At 42.6% G+C, this 19,116-nt stretch overlaps 1 protein-coding gene across 5 annotated transcripts in view; it reads right to left on the reverse strand.

Moving 5' to 3' along the window:
* Positions 1 to 19,116, reverse strand: part of plxna4 (plexin A4) — an 811,940-nt gene that overhangs the window by 36,229 nt on the left and 756,595 nt on the right. For all 5 annotated transcript variants that reach the window (XM_072241488.1, XM_072241485.1, XM_072241487.1 and 2 more), the window contains exons 26-28: positions 13,444 to 13,547; positions 3,730 to 3,829; positions 2,058 to 2,248 (exon numbers count right to left, since the gene is read on the reverse strand). In XM_072241488.1, the coding sequence (XP_072097589.1) occupies positions 2,058 to 2,248; positions 3,730 to 3,829; positions 13,444 to 13,547 (395 nt within the window). The remainder of the gene's footprint in view (positions 1 to 2,057; positions 2,249 to 3,729; positions 3,830 to 13,443; positions 13,548 to 19,116) is intronic.

A 19,116-nucleotide genomic window follows, 5' to 3' on the forward strand; every position in this document is an offset into this window, starting at 1 on the left:
TGTTACTCCAGATCCGATGCAGCAAAAAAACCCACGAAAGATAAAGAACACAATAATTTTAAAAACCCACACTAAATATAAATAGTTTTAGACGACTGAATTCTCTGACTAGAAACTTTGAAGCACTGTCAACAACTTAAAGCTAGCACCCAGTACTGGGCGCTGGGGAGTAGCTGCTGCATCTAAAGAACATTTGATTTTGCTATAGTTATGAGGCATTGGAATATATTCAGTTGATCCTGCCTTGTTCTGTCTCTTTGCTGCTCTGTTCACTTTCCACGCTCTCTCTGCTTCAGATATTAATGCAATTTTTTATTCACTATAACTTATGGCAGATTTCATGGACTACCGATTCCGCAACCGCAGGAAATAATCGTTCACGATGTAAAATATCAATATTGTTAACAATTCAAAAAATAACTTGATTTAGGTCCCTTTGGCTGTTTGATTCCCTGTGTAATTTCCTCCGTCTTTCTGTCTGTTTTTCATTAATTCTGTCTTTCCCTTTCAGAATGTAGTGCTAATGCAGCCAGATTTCTAAACCACTGATCCAGGGACAGATTTAAATTATGGGGGAGAAATAAATTTAATACCTCCTTATTCAAAGACAGATAGGTTTCCAGGTACAAATAAAAGCAGAAATTTGTTTTATTTAGAGATACAGCATGGTAATAGATGCTTTTGGGCCAATGAGCCTGTGCCCCCCCTCCCATTACACCCATTTGACCAATTAAACTACCCACCCACACATGGAAACCCGCAGGATAATGGGGAGAACATACAAACTCCTTACAGACCGCGTGGTGGGGCTGGCGCTGTAATAGTGTTTAAGCTAACCACTACGCTACCTTGCTGCCCCGACGTGGCGAGGAGGGGTGCTGGTGGAAGGAGATACAATTGTGCTGTTCAAAAGGCCTTTAGGTCAGCAGAGAATGGCAAAATATGAAGGGATTCGTTGAGCTTGGCATGATGCTTAAGTGGCCTGTTCCTGTGCTGTTCTTTGTTCTACCTTCTACATTCATTAATGCAAATATCTGATCAGCCAATCGTGTGGCAGCAATTCAATGCATAAAAGCATACAGACATGAACAAGAGGTTCAATTGTTGTTCAGACCAAACATCGGAATGAGGAAACAATGTGATCTAAGTGACAAATTTCAACTCATTCAGAATGCCGCTGATAGACTTTTAACTAAAACCAGGATGAGGGAACATATCACTCCCAGCCTAACTATTCTGCAAACAACAGGAATTCTGCAGATGCTGGAAATTCAAGCAACACACATCAAAGTTGCTGGTGAACGCAGCAGGCCAGGCAGCATCTCTAAGAAGAGGTACAGCCTGGCCTGCTGCATTCACCAGCAACTTTGATGTGTGTTGCTAACTATTCTGCATTGGCTTCCTAGATCTTTTATTTCTCTTACTTGTTTTTAAAGCTCTCAATGGTCTGGGACCGGAGTACATCAAAGATTTGCTTCATTTTATAATCCTACTCGAGGTTTTGGGTCTTCTTCTGCCGGTCTCTTAAATTTAAACAGTCTCCCTCAAAAGATCATTGGCAGATCATCGGTTTTGAACTATGCTCCTGAACTGTGGAATTCAATACCTAGAACTATAAAGGATGCATACTCAGCTGACATTTCTGAACTCTAGCTCAAACCCTGTCTAACCTTGCTTATAACTCACATCTTTTTGTCTTTTATTTTCATGTTTATTTTTGTTTTTATTTTGTATTTTATTTTCATGTTTGTATTTTATGCCATTATAAAGCACTTTGAACTCCTTTATCTGTATGAAAACTGCTCTAGAAATGAAGTGACTATTACTATTATTATCAGTCTAACCCTTTGTTCCCACAAAGCCCTTCATTTTTTTCATCCTTGTGCCTACCTAGGAGTTTCTTAAATGTTCCTCATGTATCTGCGACTACCATCGCCCCTTGTAGCATGTTCCATACAACCACCACTCTGTGTCAAAAAACTTACTTCCATGCGTTCCTCCAATCACATTAAAATTATAGCCCCCCCCCCACCCCCCTGTTAGGTTTTGGATGTTACCTTTGTCGCCAGAAGTCGTGTCAGGTAGATCTCAGACACCATCTTACTGCCCCGATCGCCCTCCTTCTGGTCCCCATGCTCGTGGTTCTTGACCAGATGCCAGACCTTGACTCCGGTCTCCAGATCAGGAGTGATCATTGGGGTGCGGGAGCGCAGGCTGTCAGGGCTGCCCGTGTTTCGGATCATGGTTTCTGTAAGAGAGAAGGGAATGTGAACTGGTATTGAACTAGCCCCTCTCATATGCTCAGGATTTCTGAGGTCAGTAAATCTAGCGACTCTAGCATGGTAAGGCACCACACTTTACAGATGTTGCAGTTCAAAGTGCTTTAAAATGGGATAAAAGTACAAACATGAAAATAAAAGGCAAAAAGATGTTAGTTAAAACCAAGGTTAAATAAATAGGTTGTGAGCTGGTATTTATGAGTGTCAGCTGTGTCTGCATCCCATATAGTTTTAGGTATTGAGTTCCACAGTTTAGGAGTGTGGTTGAAAAAACTTCAAGATCAATCTAACCCTTCCTTCCACTTGGCCCTCCATCTTTCTTTCATCCATGTGCCTGTCCAAGATTCCCTTCAATGTCCCTAATGTATCTGCCTCCAGCAACACTCTCAACAGTGTGTTCCAGGCACCCACCATTTTCTGTGTAAAAAACCTAACTGACACCTGCCCTAAACTTTCCTCCAATCACTGGAAAAGGAAATTTTCTGGTATTATCTACTGCCACCCTGGGTAAAGAGTGCTGCTGTCTACTCCGTCTATGCCTCTCATCGTTGAAGTACACAACTACATGGCCAAATTCATGCTCAGAAGGCTCAGAGTATTTATCTTCAGACCACAATGCAACAGCTGAGGAATTAATGGAGTCATGGAAACAGGCCTTTTGGCCCATCCAGTCCATGCCGACACCATTTAAACTGCTTATTCCCATCGACCTGCACTGGGACCATAGCCCTCCATACCCCTACCTTCCACGTACCTATCCAAACTTCGCTTAAGAGTTGAAATTGGGCTTGCATGCACCACTTGTGCTGGCAGCTCATTCTACACTCTCACGACCCTCCGAGTGAAGAAGTTTCCCCTCATATTCCTCTTAAACGTATGAAATTTCACCCTTGAACTATGACCCCTGGTTGTAATCCCACCCAACCTCAGTGGAAAAAGCCTACTTTACCCTATCTATACCTTCATAATTTTGTATAAATTAAATATAGCTAATTAGACAAAGACCTAGAATTAATGGAAAAGAAAACAAGTAACATTGACCATAAAATGTAAATGAGAAAACGTATCATCTTCGTCTGCCTGCCATGCTCACTGGATCTGACCTATATCTGATTCCAGATCCACAGTTATATGCTTCACTCTCTGAAATGGCTTTGCAAGCCGTTGAGCTGAAGGTCATTTATGATGAGGCAACAAATCTTAGCCTTGTATTCAAAACAAAACAAAAATTGTAGAGCATAAATAGCGGCAGCAGCTAATTAGACTGGATAATGTCTGTTTGTATAAATCCTCTGTCATTTCTCTTGTTAATCAGCTCTCTGATTCTTGATCCAAAACAACAACAAGCCCACACTGGCAGGGGGAAGGACGACAATGGAAGATAAGCTTCATCTAGGATGTGCTGTGAAATGGGAGAAGGAGTGGTCAATATGGGGCTGATAGAACTCACCATATTTGCTGGCTGAGGTTCGAGAGACAGTCGAATTATTGACAGCATTGTACGCCGTTGTTTGCTTGGGAACCAGTGCAACCACAGAGCCATCTGTCACCTATAGAGGATTGGGGGTTTTGAAAAGGGAAAAAAAAAGATGAAAAACTCATCAAGCAACTCAAAGATTTTGCTCTTTGTTCTAATTGCACTGAAAATAATGAGTATCTGGAAGAGACTGACAATCAGCAGCCTAGTCAAGGGATTCATTTGTACATACACCAACAGATAATCTATGGAAGGATTATTGTCAACAATTTAGTGTGGCACAATCCTTCTTAATTTTTCTGCATAAAAGCAGGTGCCACACAGTGCTACCTTACTGGGAAGACCGTGAACTGCTCTGGAACAAAGAACAGATCTCTAACTCTCTTCGTCAGTACCGGTATATTTACTTCATTTAAGGGAGTGCTAATTCCAGACGTGGATTCCCATCTGCATGACAGCAAATTCCAATTATTAATGAGACCAAGTTCTGGAGCTCACAAGGATTCAGTTCCATGCACAAGCACCACCACCACCAGCAAGGAGATGATGACCATGCATATTGATAACCTCAAGCCAAATTTAAATTAGAAGAAGTGCACTACAGCAAGTGGTGGGCACAGCCCAATCCATCACAGGCAAAGTCCTACCCACCATTGAGTGCACTGACATGGAGCGCAGCCACAAGAATGCAGTATCCATCGCCAAGGATGGCCACCATCTAGACCATGCTCTCTTCTCACTTCTACCACTGGATAGGAGGCAGAGAACCCTTTGGCCCCACACACCCCAGGTTCAGGAATAGTTATTACCCTACTACCATCAGGCTCCTGGATGAGCACGGATAACTTCACTCACCTCAATCCTGAACTGATTCCAAGACCTACAGACTAACATTTCAGTATTATTTTTTATTTGCAGTTTGTCTTCTTCTGTCAATTGGTTATATGTCAGTCTTTCTCTGTTTACGTATAGCTTTTTTGTAAAATTCTGTTATAATTCTTTATTTACTGTAAATGCCCACAATAAAATTAATCTCAATGTAGTATATAGTAATGTTTTCAGTATGTACTTTGATAATAACTTTATGTTAACTTCTCCCAGGTTCCACAATGGAAAATGAAGCCCTACAGACTTTCCAGAAGCCACATTTGTCAACAAGATGGCAGTTATTCTGTGAGAATGAAGAATCAATACTGTTGCCAGAAACCATACATCTAATAAAGTATCTCAGTCTGCACCATATGGGTTGGTAAGACTGAACTGGATTCAGAGACCAAGAAGGAGAGAGTACACGGAGAAAAAGTCCCCCTCTTTGGTGCTGGGTCTAGACTCAGCACCATCTTCTGGTCCAACTTATTCTTTCTGAGCTTTTCAACAACGAGAGTCTTTTGACCCCTTTCTATGTCCTGGCTAACACCTTACCTTGACTTTAACGATCTTCACCACAACATTTTGCCGATATCCTGCACCACAACATTTTGAGAAAAGAAACCAATGTGTGAACTCTTCACAATTGTCCAGACCGTGGTGATTTAGGACCCAAGAGCAGGCCATTTGGTCCATCTTGTCAATACTTCCCAGTAAGACTGTTCAGATTAACTTCACTTCCCAGTTTGTGATTTATTAGTGCCCACTTTGCAATGGGGCTTTTGACTCCACCATCCTTTCAGACCACTTGTTTTTGATCTTTTTATTTTATTTAGTTACGTTAGAGATAAAAACTCAATAACAGGCACTATCAGCCCAACCAGCCTGCACTGCCCACATACATCCACTAACCTGTACGTTTTTGGAATCTGGTAATTTGCCAGCGGTACTCACTACCCTGGCATTTGTGGCAGCAATATAGGTCCTCCGTCTCTGACTTCCTTCATTGTGTCAGTAGCTTCCTCTCGGTTTTCACGACTGTCAGTCACATAAGTTCTAGGTGGATTCTCAGGAACATTGTCGCAATCAGATGTAGAAGGATTCTTCATTGCTGTTTCGGTAACAACTTATATTTGACCAGTCAGGGTTGTTGGCCCTGAGCTGAACCCCTGAACCTGGAGGATTGGTGAACCACTCTTAGTCTGGCCTCTACCCTTTGACCTGTTTGGCATGGGTGACCCTACCAAGAGCCAAAGCATAAAGCCCCGGGATGGTCTGAGTATCTCAGAAACTGCTGAGCTCCTGGGATTTTCACACACAACAATCTCTAGCGTTTACAGAGAATGGTGCGAAACACAAAAAAAAAATCCAGTGAGCAGTAGTTCTTTGGGCAAAAACACTTTGTTAATGAGAGAGAGCAGTGGAGAATGGACAGAATAGTTCAAGCTGACAGGAAGGTGACAGTAACTCAAATAACCATGCATTACAACAGCGGTGTGTGGAAGAGCTTCTCTGAATACACAACATGCTAAACCTTGAAGTGGATGGGCTACAGCAGCAGAAGACTATGAACATACACTCAGTGGCCACTTTATTAGGTATAGGAGGTACCATGGCTCTGCCGTGTCACTAACTAGGCCCCTTCACTCCCGGGTAATCAGACCAGCCCATCCAGACTCCCCTTCTAACTCAAGCCCTCTAACCCAAGCAACGTCCTTGTGAATCCATTCTGTACCCTCTCCAGCTTAAACCCTGCTTTCCTGCAGAGTGGTGACACCATACTCCCAAGTGTTCCCCAACCAATGTTTTGAACATAGAACACTACAACACAGAAGCTGGCCCTTTGGCCCATCTGTTACTGTCATTCTGCCTTGTCCCATCGACCTGCATCTGAACCATAGCCCTCCATACAACTCCCATCCATCTGCTTCCTCAAGCCTTGTACTCCGAGACTCAGTCACTGAAGACCAGAATGCCTTATGCTTTCCTCACCACCATGTCTATCTTTGATGCCAGTTTCAGGAGCTAAGTATTTGTGTCTCAAGCTCCTTCATTTCAAAAACACCCTGCAGGGCGCTATCATTCACTGTGTATGTCCTGCTCTGTAAATGAGAAATTTATTTAAGAATGTTTAACAGGAGTCCATTAATGTTGTAGAAGAATTGTGCATAAAGAAAAAGACACACTCATGAATCTATTGAATTCTCTGCGGAGGGTAGCTCAACAACTGTAATTTGCTGAGAGCTTTACAGGCACGGATCCAATATTGGGATTCAATTGATGTATACACTGTTCAAACATTACTCGTACAGTTAATAGTTTTGGCTGCATTAGCACATTGTCTACTAGCACCACCCTATGTGGAATCTCATCCATCTCCCTCTCTCTCAGTAAAGATCTAATTCTTCATGTCACACTTATTGACCTAATTTGGTTATGGCTTTTGTTAGAGCCATAGCAGCTAAATGCAAGTGGGAAAGAGTGGAGGGAATTGACGACAGTTATTGCATTTTCCTGGAACTGCTGATCTTCCAGCCACTGGCAGAGCTGCAGCTCAAGTTATTTCAAGTATTACCTTCCTATTTCAGAACCTTTCTTAAAGTAGAGGAGACCATTCAGCCCACTGAATCTATGCAAGCACTCAGTAGTCTATCACTCCCTTTCTCCACACTTACTTGCCTGTAATCTTTTCTCTCTCACCTGCCCATTACTCCACTCTTCCACCCACCGACACTAGGGACAGTCGACAGCAGCCAATTAGCCACCAAACAGCATGTCTTTGGGATGTGGGAGGAAACACAGGTATCTGCGGGAAACCCACACGATCACAGGGGAGGAGTGCAAGCTCAGCCTAAGGTTTAATTAGTTATTGATTTATTATGAAGAAAGCACGGCAGTGCCTCTACTTCTTTAGAAGTTTCCGGAGATTCGGCAGGACACCTAAAACTTTAACAAATTTCTATAGTTATTTAACTATTTATGGTTCTATTACTATTTATTATTTATGGTGCAACTGTAACGAAAACCAATTTCCCCCGGGATCAATAAAATATGACTATGACTATGACTAGATGTCTAGTGGAGATATATAGACTGGCTGTATCACAGCTTGGTATGGAATCACCAATGCCCTTGAACAGAAAATCCTCCACCAAGTAGTGGACATGGCCCTGTCCATCACGGGTAAAGCCTCCCAACCACTAAGCACATCTGCATGGAGTGCTGTTGCAGGAAAGCAGCATCCATCATCAGGGACCTCTACCTCTCAGGACATGCTCTCTTCTCACTGCTGCCATCAGGAAGAAGGCACAAGAACTTCAGGACTCAGCAACTTCTGACAAATCCCATTAACCCTAATTTAATCATGGGATAATTTATAATGACCATTTAATGTACCCAGTACATCTTTGGACTGTGGAAGGGAAATGGAGCACCTGGGCAAACCCAAGCATTCCACAGAGTCCTTACAGAATGGTGTGAGAATTTAACTGCTAATTCTGGAACACCCGGAGATATAACAGCTAACAGCAACACTATCTGGACTGGACCTGGATTACTGCAGCAAACTGGCTGCTGTACCACTACACTGCCTTACATTGAAAGTGTTGCTCTCAGGTTGGAGGAACAATACCTCAAATTCCATCTGGGTAGCCTCCAATCTGATGCTAATTTCTCTCCTTCCCCTTTCTCTTTCCATTCAGCATTCTGGCTCCCCACTTACCCCGCCTCTTCTCACCACCTGCCCATCACCTCCCTCTGGATCCCTTCTTCCTTCCCTTCCTCCTATCAGATTCCTTCTTCTTCAGCCTTTCACTTCTTCCACCAATCATCTCCCAGATTCTTAGTTCATCCCCTCCCCCACCAACCCACCTTCCTCCTCCACTGGTTTCACCTATCACCCATCAGTTTCTTCTCTATGCCTCCTCCACCTTTGTATTCTGGCTTCTTCCCCCTTCCTTTCCAGTGCTGATGAAGGGTCTCAGCTTGAAGCATTGACTGTTTATTCCTCCCCATAGATGCTGTCTGACCTGCTGAGTTTCTCCAGCGTGTTGCAAGTATTCCCTCTTTTATACTTAACTTCACAATGCTTTTCAAAGCACATTTTACCAAAAATGTAGAGTTCATAGGTCAAAAGCAGAGATTGTGGTCCAACTGTTCATTCTCCGATTACCTTCCTGTCACATATTTTACCATACTATATCTGCATATCGCATCCTTTTCTCTCATCTCTAATTAAATCTCCGTGTTCCCCATTGTAGTGTTCCCTCTCAAACATCCGCATTTTGTGTTCTAACCACTCTCTGGATAAAGAAGTTGCTCCTAAATTTATAAGACCACAAAACATAGGAGCAGGATTAGGCTACTCAGCCCCTTGATTCTGCTCCACCACTTAATCATGGCCGATTTTTTTCAACCCTATTCTCCCATCGTCTCTCTGAATCCTTAACACCTTCACATATCAAGAACTTATCAATCTCTGCCTTAAATACACCCAATGACTTGGCCTCCTCAGCCCTCTGTGGCAATGATGTCCACAGATTCAATATCCTCTGGCTGAAGAACTTCCTCCTCATCTCAATTTTAAAGGGTTGCCCTTTATTCTGAGGCTGTGCCCTTAGATCATAGACCACCCACAAATGAAAACATCTTTCTGTCCACTTATCTGGGCCTTTCATTATCTGGTAGGCTTCAATGAGATTCCCCTATCATCCCTCCGAAGTCAGTTGAGTACAGACCCAAAGATATCAGATGTTCCTCATAAGCCTTTCAATTTTGTGATCATTTTCGTGAACCTCCTCTGAACCCTCTCCAGAGTCAGCACATCTTTCCTTAGATATGGAGCCCAAAAGTACTCTATAAATTGCAGATGGATTCATTAATGACAATCTAAAAATCTCTACCACCATAAAGCAGAAAATTTGCCAAGTCAACATCCTTGGTGTTCCAGTTCTGTTTACACTTACTCGTACCCAACCAGCAAGCACCGCTTATCACTTGATGAACTGGTAAGAACAGGCACCATATTCTGGGGACCTCATCATATTACAACTGCAGGGTGTGTAAACTGGACCAACAATGAACGTATCCCTTCTCTCACAAACAAATCCATTGTCTCAGAATAAACAGCTTCCAGTAGCACTGAATGACTGGATTCATAAAAGGAGAAAACTTCATCAGTCTGTAGAACACAGAAGAATTATCTTTTTTAAATTCACTGGCTTCCTTCCTTTAGCATTTTGAAGGCTGCTTGCAATCAAGTCTGGTTGTTGCTCAGAATTATATGACTAGAGCAGGAATTCCCAGCCTTTTTAATGTCATCGACCCCTGCCATTAACTGAGGAGTCCGTGGACCCCGGGTTGGGAATTCCTGCTTGTCCTGTGGGACATGCCTTACTTTGATTGTCCAAAGTCACTTCCATTGTAATTGGTTAGTTTAGAAGCTGCAACTGCTTTTCCCATTGGTGTCCAGTTTCAAATATCCTGGGTATATAAAATAGCTCATGGAAGGGGCTTGCTCTTTTCATCCTTTGTTTATGACAAGAACCATTGGGAAGGTATGCTCTGTGCACACTTTTAACTATGTATGTTAGCTGAATGCACACGTCTGTTGAGTATTCAGCTTTGTACTGTCTGTAACTTGGGGAACATGAATGTTTGGTCGAATTTTTACTCTTTGTAAATATATGATTAATAAACCTATTCACAGAGAATGCTTTCTGCATGGCTTGCCAGACCCATGACCCTGATTGAGCATTACACTGCTCTAGAACAACTTCAGGGTCATGACAGGATGCCAGTGACCAGGTCTCAACCGTGTTGGTCATTCACTGCAAAGAACTCCAGAGGAATCAAGGGAGATTCAAGACCCTGGTACACTATAGGAAACACCACCCAAGTCCAACCTGGGATGAAAGACTCCCTTTCCTCCCACATTCCAAAAACACATAGGTTCGCATTAGTAAACTGTGGGCGAGCTGTGTTGGTGCTGGAATGTGTGGCGACATTTGTTGGCTGTCCCCATCACATCCTGGACTGTGTCAGTCATTGACACAAATGACACAGTTCACTATATGCTCCGATGTTTCAATGCACGTATGACAAATAAAGCAATCTTTTACCTTTTTCTGTCCACAATCTGCCTCACAGACTGGTCACAGTTTTAAACTCTCCTACCCTGTGACAAAAACTATGAACATTCACCTTATCTATGTGCCTCATGATCCTATATACCAATATGTAGGTAAATGGGTCTAACTTACTGGCAAATTAAACCAGCATAGATGGGGATTTTTGGTCAGCACGAACTAGTTGGGCTGAAGGGCCTGTTTCTGTTCTGTATGATTCTATATACTTCAGCTTCCTAAATCACAGGAAAACAAGTCCTGGATCCACTATTTTCCTCTGTAATCTTACCACGGGCTATTTTATCATCATCATAGTCTTTCCGTGACCATGATTGATCTTGGCAAATTTTTCTCCAGAAATGGTTTGCCATTTCATTCTTCTGGGCGGTGTCTTTACAAGACTGTTGACCCCAGCCATTATCAATACTCTTCAGAGATTGTTGTCTGGCATTATTGGTCGCATAACCAGCACTTGTGATATGCACCAGCTGCTCGTACGACCATCTGCCGCCTACTCCCATGACTTCAGGTGACCCTGATGCGTGCGCCAAGCAGGTGCACCTAGCTCAAGGGTGACCTGCAGGCTAGCGGAGGGAAAGAGCGCCTTTAGTAGAGACGCATCTCCACCCCACCTATTTACAGTTTAACATTTGTAACAAGACAATGCCTTGAAAGGGAGGGTGACTGATGGCAGGATGAAAGCCACCAGGGAGAATGTCTTCCCTCAAATTATAGCTGCCTGTCTGGGTCATTGCAGGAAGTCATGGACTAGCTGCCGGAGGAAGAGATTTTACATTTTCAATACGTTTTCCAGATCTGAATGCTTCTGATCAGGCTTGGAGGATATTATTGAGGGTTATTTTGAGCTGTTACTTTCCTGGACTCACATTGCTGGGTAGGGAATCCCCATGACTCTGACCCAATGATGAAGAAAGACGACATCTGAGTCAGGACGACATGTGACTTGGAGAGGAGCCTGAAGGGGATGACACTGTCCTGATCTGTGTCCTTCTGCGCAATGCTTCATACATCTTTATGCTTATTACTCTGGGGAATAAGCTATCCTACGTTCCATGTCCATTGCTCTTAGAAGGAGCAAAGGCCAGATCTAAAGTGGTACTTCCTCTGAAATAAGTGGCTTCAACCTAACATCTGAAGTTCAACTCGTTCCTGTAGAGTTGCAGGAAGTTGTAATGTTGCAGTGAAACGGCATCAGATGTGCTACATATGTTGGGGCAGGAGGCCTTGACTCCCTTTGGATTTGTCTTCGAAGTCAAAATAAATGTACAAACGTATTAATCTAAGTACATATATGTAACCATTTACTACCTTGAGATTCATTTTCTTGCAAGTATTTACAGGAAAATAAAGAAATGCAATAGAATTTATGAAAAACTATACATAACCAAAGATTGACAAACAACCAATGTGCAAATGAAGACAAATTGTGCAAAGAAAAATAAATAATACTGAGAACGTGTGTTGAAAGTGAGTATGTAGGTTATGGAATCAGTTCAGACTTGAAGTGAGTGAAGTGATCCACCCCAGTCCAGGAACCTGATGGTTGAGGGTAATGCTTATTTTATCTTGTTTTAATCATTTTCATAACACAAGACAATTGTAATAATTGTCTTGGTTTAAAATCAGACTTCAGAGATGAAGAATGTGCTTACCATAAGATATAGGAAGAGAATTAGGCCATTCATCCCATCCGGACAGCTCTGCTATTCAGCCATGGAAGAGTTAGTTTCCTTAATCCCAATCTCCTGCCTTCTCTCCCATAACCCTGAACCCCTTACCAATCAAGAACCTATCAATCTCGTCCTAAAATGCACCCAATGACCTGGCCTTCATTGCTGTCTATGGTAACGAATTCCTCAGATTCAACAGCCTCTGTTCCAAACGGACGTCCCTTTATTCTGAGGCAGTGCCTCCATGTTTGCCCCCTACGTAAAGCAGTGCAAGGTACGAAATAAAGCAAACAAATTTCAACCGATCGTAATGATAGAGTCTGCCAGCTCCTCACGTCCAATTATTCATCCGACACACTCACTCTGGGCAGAGTAGGCAAGCAATATTCATATCAATCCCTTGCACCTGGAGTCAAGTGGCATATCTTTATTTAAATTGATCACATCCTGTCAGAAAACCTCGTGGACATGGCCATCAACTTTGGCTTTGTTATTTATTAGCAGAATTTAGGTGCTCACTATACAGAGAATTACATATGCAGGCAGGCATTAACATCACTGATGGAAAAGCTCAAAACTATCACTTTCAATATTGGACCTCCACTGCACTGCCAGCACACTAACAACCTGAGATTCTGACAGGATTTGTCAAGGATAACTTGCCCTCTCCAATGAAAGAATTAACTCCTGTCTTCATTATCACATCTCCGATCCAATCAATTTCTAATCTGTTTTTCCTTCCCACCTCCACGCTGGCAGTCAACACTGTGACATTTAATTTAACACCAATGTGGTCCAAAGTCAAATCCCTAATTTAGCGGTTGATGGCTTATCTTCCAAATTATTTGCACATTAATGAAGAAAGGACGTTTCTATCAGAGGGAGGAATCTGTAATTTGCACAAGGCATACGGCCAACCCTTCCGATCCAATTCAAACTTTTTCTTGCTCTCTCTGAGGTGCTGATTGACAGCTGCCCTAGAAAAGCTTCCATGCTTGCCTCACCTGATAATGTGCCAGTGTGTTCAGCCGCTTCCAGTCATTCTCGATCTTCGTGGTGACATCCTCATCCTGCAGAATCACTCGGGTCATTCTTCCCTGTCGCCATTCTGTCAGAAGGGGTGGGTCCCAGCAATGGGGAGGGAAATGGGAGTGTGGAGGGTGTAGAGATGAGTGGAAAGTTAATGAGAAAGAATTATTATTGCATCATGGCCGGGTATGGAAATACCAATGCTCTTGAACAGAGAAGTCTCCAAAAAGTAGTGGGTACAGCCCAGTCCATCACAGGTAAAAGCCCTTCCCACCATTGAGCACATCTACAAGGAGCACTGTTGCAGGAAACCAACATCCATCATCAGGAGCCCCCACCATCTCGGCCATGCTCTCCTCACTGCTGCCATCAGGAGGGCAATACAGGAGCCTTAGGTCCACACCACCAGGTTCAGGAATAGTTATTACTCCTCAACTATCAAGATCCTGAACCAGAGGAGATAACTTCACTCACCTCAATACTGAACTGATTCCACAAACTATGGACTTACTTTCAAGCACTCTTCAACTTGTGTTCTGAATAATTTATTCTTCTTTATTATTATAATTTTGTCTTTGCGTTTTTGTATTTGCACAATTCATTGTTTTTTGCACATTGGTTGTTTGCCTTTGTGTGCAGTTTTTCATTGATTCTATTGTGTTTCTTTGCATTTACTGTGAATGTCCTCAAGTAAATGAAGCTCAGGGTTGCCTATGGTGACATATATGATCATTGAACGGGAGGGAGAGGCTCAGTAAAGGAGCAAATTCCATTCTACCCTGAAGTGCAGATCAATGGGACTTGATTATCAAAAGTAAACAAGTACACAAATGGAAGGAAGAAATCTCTTTCAGCTTAGACAATGTCTCTAACTGGTTTCATTGACTCACAATTGACGGTTGACCTACTTGACCTGTAGAGGTCATTTGTAATGCCCAGTCCATTTCCTCAAGTATGCAGGTTAGACAGAGCCAAGCAGTTACTACCGTCTTTAAGATGAGCACTTGATTTTCTTTCTACCCCATTCGATTTTCTGCAGAGTGAATAACAACTCAAGTTATGTCACTTCTCATGCTGCCCTAGTCCTTCTCTCAAATGCTCAGTCTTGCTGAGTTCGCCTGGACTATGATTACACACATACAACACTGCTGTGTGTTCAGATTCTTTCATAGCCCTTGGCTCCGCAGACTCAGCCCCACATCATTCAGAAGTTTTCTAAGTTTCTTTAACTTTGGCCTCTTGATCAAATAAGATTTTTAATTGCTCCACCACTGACAATGTAACCTTGGCTATTTTACCCAGAGCTCTCAATTTCTCACACTTAAGTTTCTTTGCCTTATCTTCTAAGTTCCTCCTTAAAATGTAACCTAATGGTATGAACACTGATTTATTTAACTTCAGGTAATTTTTCTCCCTCTCCTTATTCACTTCTTCCATTTCCCACTCTGGCCTCTTACCTCTTCTCTTCTATCACCTCCCCTGGTACCTTTCCTTTCTCCCATGGTCCACTCTCTTTTCCTATCAGATTCCTTCTCTTCCAGCCCTTTTCTTTCCCCAGTTATCACCTCCCAGCTTCTTACTTCATCTCCCCTCCCCCACCCTTCATAAATCAAAGTATTCAGTACATGTGATGGGATGTTACATTGAAGTTGTATAAGACATTGATGAGGCCTAATTTGGAATACTGTGTCCAATTTTGGTCACCTACCTACAGGAAAATTGTAAATAAGGTTGAAAGATTACAGAGAAAGTATACAAGGATGTTTACCAGGTTTAGAGGAGCTGAGTTATAAGGAAAGACTGACTAGGTTAGCACTTTATTCCTTGGAACATACAACATTGAGGGGAGATTTGATAGAGGTATACAAAATTATGAGGGGGTAAATGCAAGCAGACTTTTTCCACTGAGGTTGGGTGAGACTACAACTAGAGGTCATGGGTTAAGGATGAAAGTTGAAAAGCTTAAGCTGAATACGAGGGGAAACTTCTTCACTCAGAGGGTCAAGTCAGTGTGCAAAGAATTGCCAGTGCAAGTAGTGCATGTAAGCGCAATTTCAGCATTTAAGATAAGTCTGGATCTGTACATGGAAGGTAGGGGTACGGAGGGCTATGGGCCTGGTGCAAGTCGCTGGGCAAAGACAGTTTAAATGGATTGGTCTGAACTAGATGGGCTGAAGGGCCTGTTTTTGTGTTGTACTTTTCTCTGACACTATGACTTTATCACCCATCTACCTTTCCCCTCACCTGGCTTCACCTATCACCTTCTAGCTTGTCCCCCTTCCCCTCCCTCCACCTTCTTATTCTAGCTTCTTCCCCCTTCCTTTCTCATCCTGATGAAGAGTCTTGGCCCAAAATGTCAGCTGTTTATTCCTTTCCAAAGATGTCAACTGTTTAAATGTCAGCTGTTTATTCCTTTCCATAGATGCTGCCTGACCTGCTGAGTTCCTCCAGTATTCTGTGTATGTTACTCTATCCTATGCTAAGTTTTTTGTTTTCTCTCCTAACGTCTCTTTAAATGGCAAGAAAAAGATATTGTTTGATTATATTCCTTTGAGGCACTGATTTTTTTTTACCACATCAAAGGCACTATTTGAAAGCATACAACACTTTGCACACAGAGTGCATGCAGTACAGGACATGCATATGAACACGGACGCACTAATTTTCTGGGTTTATTGAACTACCAGAGGTCAGGACCTCAGGCAGATATCAGGGTGGGCCAAGGGCACTGTGACCAATTGGGATTGCTAATTTTCTACAGGCCAGAAACTGAAGCTGGGATCCTGCTGGGCTTCCCTGCTTGACTCTACACTGAGGAATACATTTATCAGCTGAGGCCATCGGTCAACCACTGAGAATAGATTCTCTGAATCAGAACCCTAATCGGACATTTTCTCTTCTTCCCGTTGCCATCAGCCTGGAGGTATATACCATCAACCATGCTCAAGGACAGCTTCTATCCCACTGTTATCAGACCCTTGAATGGACCTCTCGCACACTGAGACGGTCTCTCGACCACACAATCTACCTTGTTATGGTTTTGCAGTTTACTGCACCTTCTTTATTTTAGTTTTTATTTTCAATTCGAGATACGGTGCGGTAACAGGCTGCCCAATTACAACCGTATGGCCAACTAGCCTACCAATTTGTAGTATTTGAAACGTGGGAGGAAAGCAGAGTGCCTGGGGAAACCCACACGGTCACAGGGAGAATGGACAAACACCTTACATGGACTCCTTAATTGTACTTCTTGCAGGATCGCTGGCACGATAAAACGTTATGGTAACCGCAACACTACCATGCCCCATATTCTAGCTCAAGACACAACAGTATGTAACAATACGAACAGTATGTAAGACAAGCTTTTCACTGTATCTTGGTACCTGTGACAATGGTAAACCAATAATAATAATAAAAAACCAGGTGTCACAAGTCAAACAAGTCTGTGAACACAAGAACATGGAATACTTTTCTGTTATTCGTTCCCACAACAAGATGCAGTAATTTTAATTGGCTGGGTTGCTACTGCTGCCTGTTTTATCCTGTCCTGCTACACCGACTCCTGAATTCCCGATCACATTTGCATGACGTGTGAGGTGTAGTGGGGAGTGACCTCGCCCAGATTGTGAGTCCCACTCCACGGACACCTTCAAAGAAACTCCGGAGCACAGAGGGTGATCCAGGCCTTTCTACTTGAGGTAATTGGATCTTGCAGGAAGCATCTATGTTTTTGTTATTAATGCCAACCTGTTTATTTTTAAATGTGGTGTAGTCTGTGGCTTGGAAAGGCCAAATACCTATGAAATCTTCTCTGGCAGGAGTTCAAGCTGATAATCCCAACATGGAAACTCAGAGTAGGAGTGTGAGCCAGGTCAGACAACTGTGTCAAATTTAATGGCTGCATCTACACTACCTTGGCACACTTCTCTGGTCAAACTCTTTAGGGAGATTAGCAAATGAGTGAGGGATTGTGATTGTGATTGGATTTTCTATGTGATTGTGAATGGCAATACCAGCATTGATTGCCTAACCCTAATTCCCCTTAAGTAAGGCTGTAGTTAAGATTTGGCCACACTGGTGGGTCTGGAATCACCTCTAGAGCAGGCTGGGTGAGTTTGGTGAAGGACATTAATGAACCAGATGGGTTTCGTTCATGGCACAGCTGTTTCCTGGTTATGATTACTGAACATTTTTTTCATAATTCCTGATTTATTTAATTACTTGAATGTAAATTCCCCAGCTGTCATGGTGGGATTCATGGGGGAGGAGCAGCAAAAAGTCTGATATCTATGCCAATATTTTGTCACCTCCTGGTAAATGCATTTGAAGAGCACCTTTCACAATTCCAGCAGTCCCAAAATCTCATACAGTCGACAAAGTGCTTTTGTAATGGTGGAGACAGTTCCTGAGCAACAAGATGTCGCAGGAAGAGCGGGGAATAGCTCAGACTACCAGAAATGTTTCCTTGTGTCTGGAAGAAAGAAACCTTTCCTTCTGTCAGGAAGGTGACATCCATCATTAAGGACCCTCACCATCCAGGACAGACCCTCTACTCACTACTACCATGAGGGAGGAGGCACAGGAGCCTGAAGACGCATACACAACGTCAGAGTCAGGATTAATACCATTGACGTACATCGTGAAATTTGTTATTTTGTGGCAGCAGTACAGTGCAAGACATACAAAAACAAAAAATGGCAATAAGAAATAAATATAAAAATATTAAATTAAGTAAGTAGTGCCCAAAGAGAGCAAAAGTACTGAGGTCGTGTTCATGGGTTAGTTCCTCGTCCGTTCAGAAATCAATGGAGGGGAAGCAGCTGTTCGTAAAACGTTGAATGTGTCTCTTCAAACCTCTCTGTAGCAGACGGTGATGCGTCGAGTTAAAATGCTCTGCACAAAGTTTTAGGAACACCATCAGATTTCTGAAAGGTTCATGAACCTAAGAGAACACTACCTCAGTATTTTGCTCTCTCTTTTCCATGACTTATTTATTTTTATATATTTCTTATCGTAACCTGTAGTAATTTTGTATGCATTGGGTTGCACCGCTGCCACAAAACAACACATTTCACGACTCATGTCTGTGATAATAAATCGGGTTCTGATTCTGAAAAGCACTCACAGCCTGGGTTTCATATTTCATCTGAAACACAGTATTTCTGACACAGCAGCACTCCCTCGGTACACACCCTGCCCAGCTGGTGAATGTCTGACTTATGCACACCCCATACATGCAAACAAGCGTCTGGTAGATTGGCAGGATGGTTCTGCCAGCTGCAGACATCTTCTGCCATGTGGAAAATCAGTTTCTGGCCACAATTCTGAGTTGCCAAGTTACAAGCAGAACACAGAAAACCGAGGAGGACCTGTACTGCACTAGAAACGCCTGCCTTCATTTCCAGAGTTCAAAGTTCAAAGTAAATTCATTATCAAACTACATATATGTCACCATATACAACCCTGAGATACATTTTCTTGCAGGCATTCACAGTGAATCCAAGAAACACAATAGCGTCAATGAAAGATCACAGCCAACAGGACAGCCGAACAACAAACTGTGCAAATACTGAAGAAAAAGTAACAACAAATAAATAAGCAGTAAATATCAAGAACATGAGATAAAGAGTCCTTGAAGGTGAGTTCAT

Source organism: Mobula birostris, chromosome 23 (assembly GCF_030028105.1).
Source record: "Mobula birostris isolate sMobBir1 chromosome 23, sMobBir1.hap1, whole genome shotgun sequence".
In the NCBI taxonomy this organism is placed as follows: Eukaryota; Metazoa; Chordata; class Chondrichthyes; order Myliobatiformes; family Myliobatidae; genus Mobula; species Mobula birostris.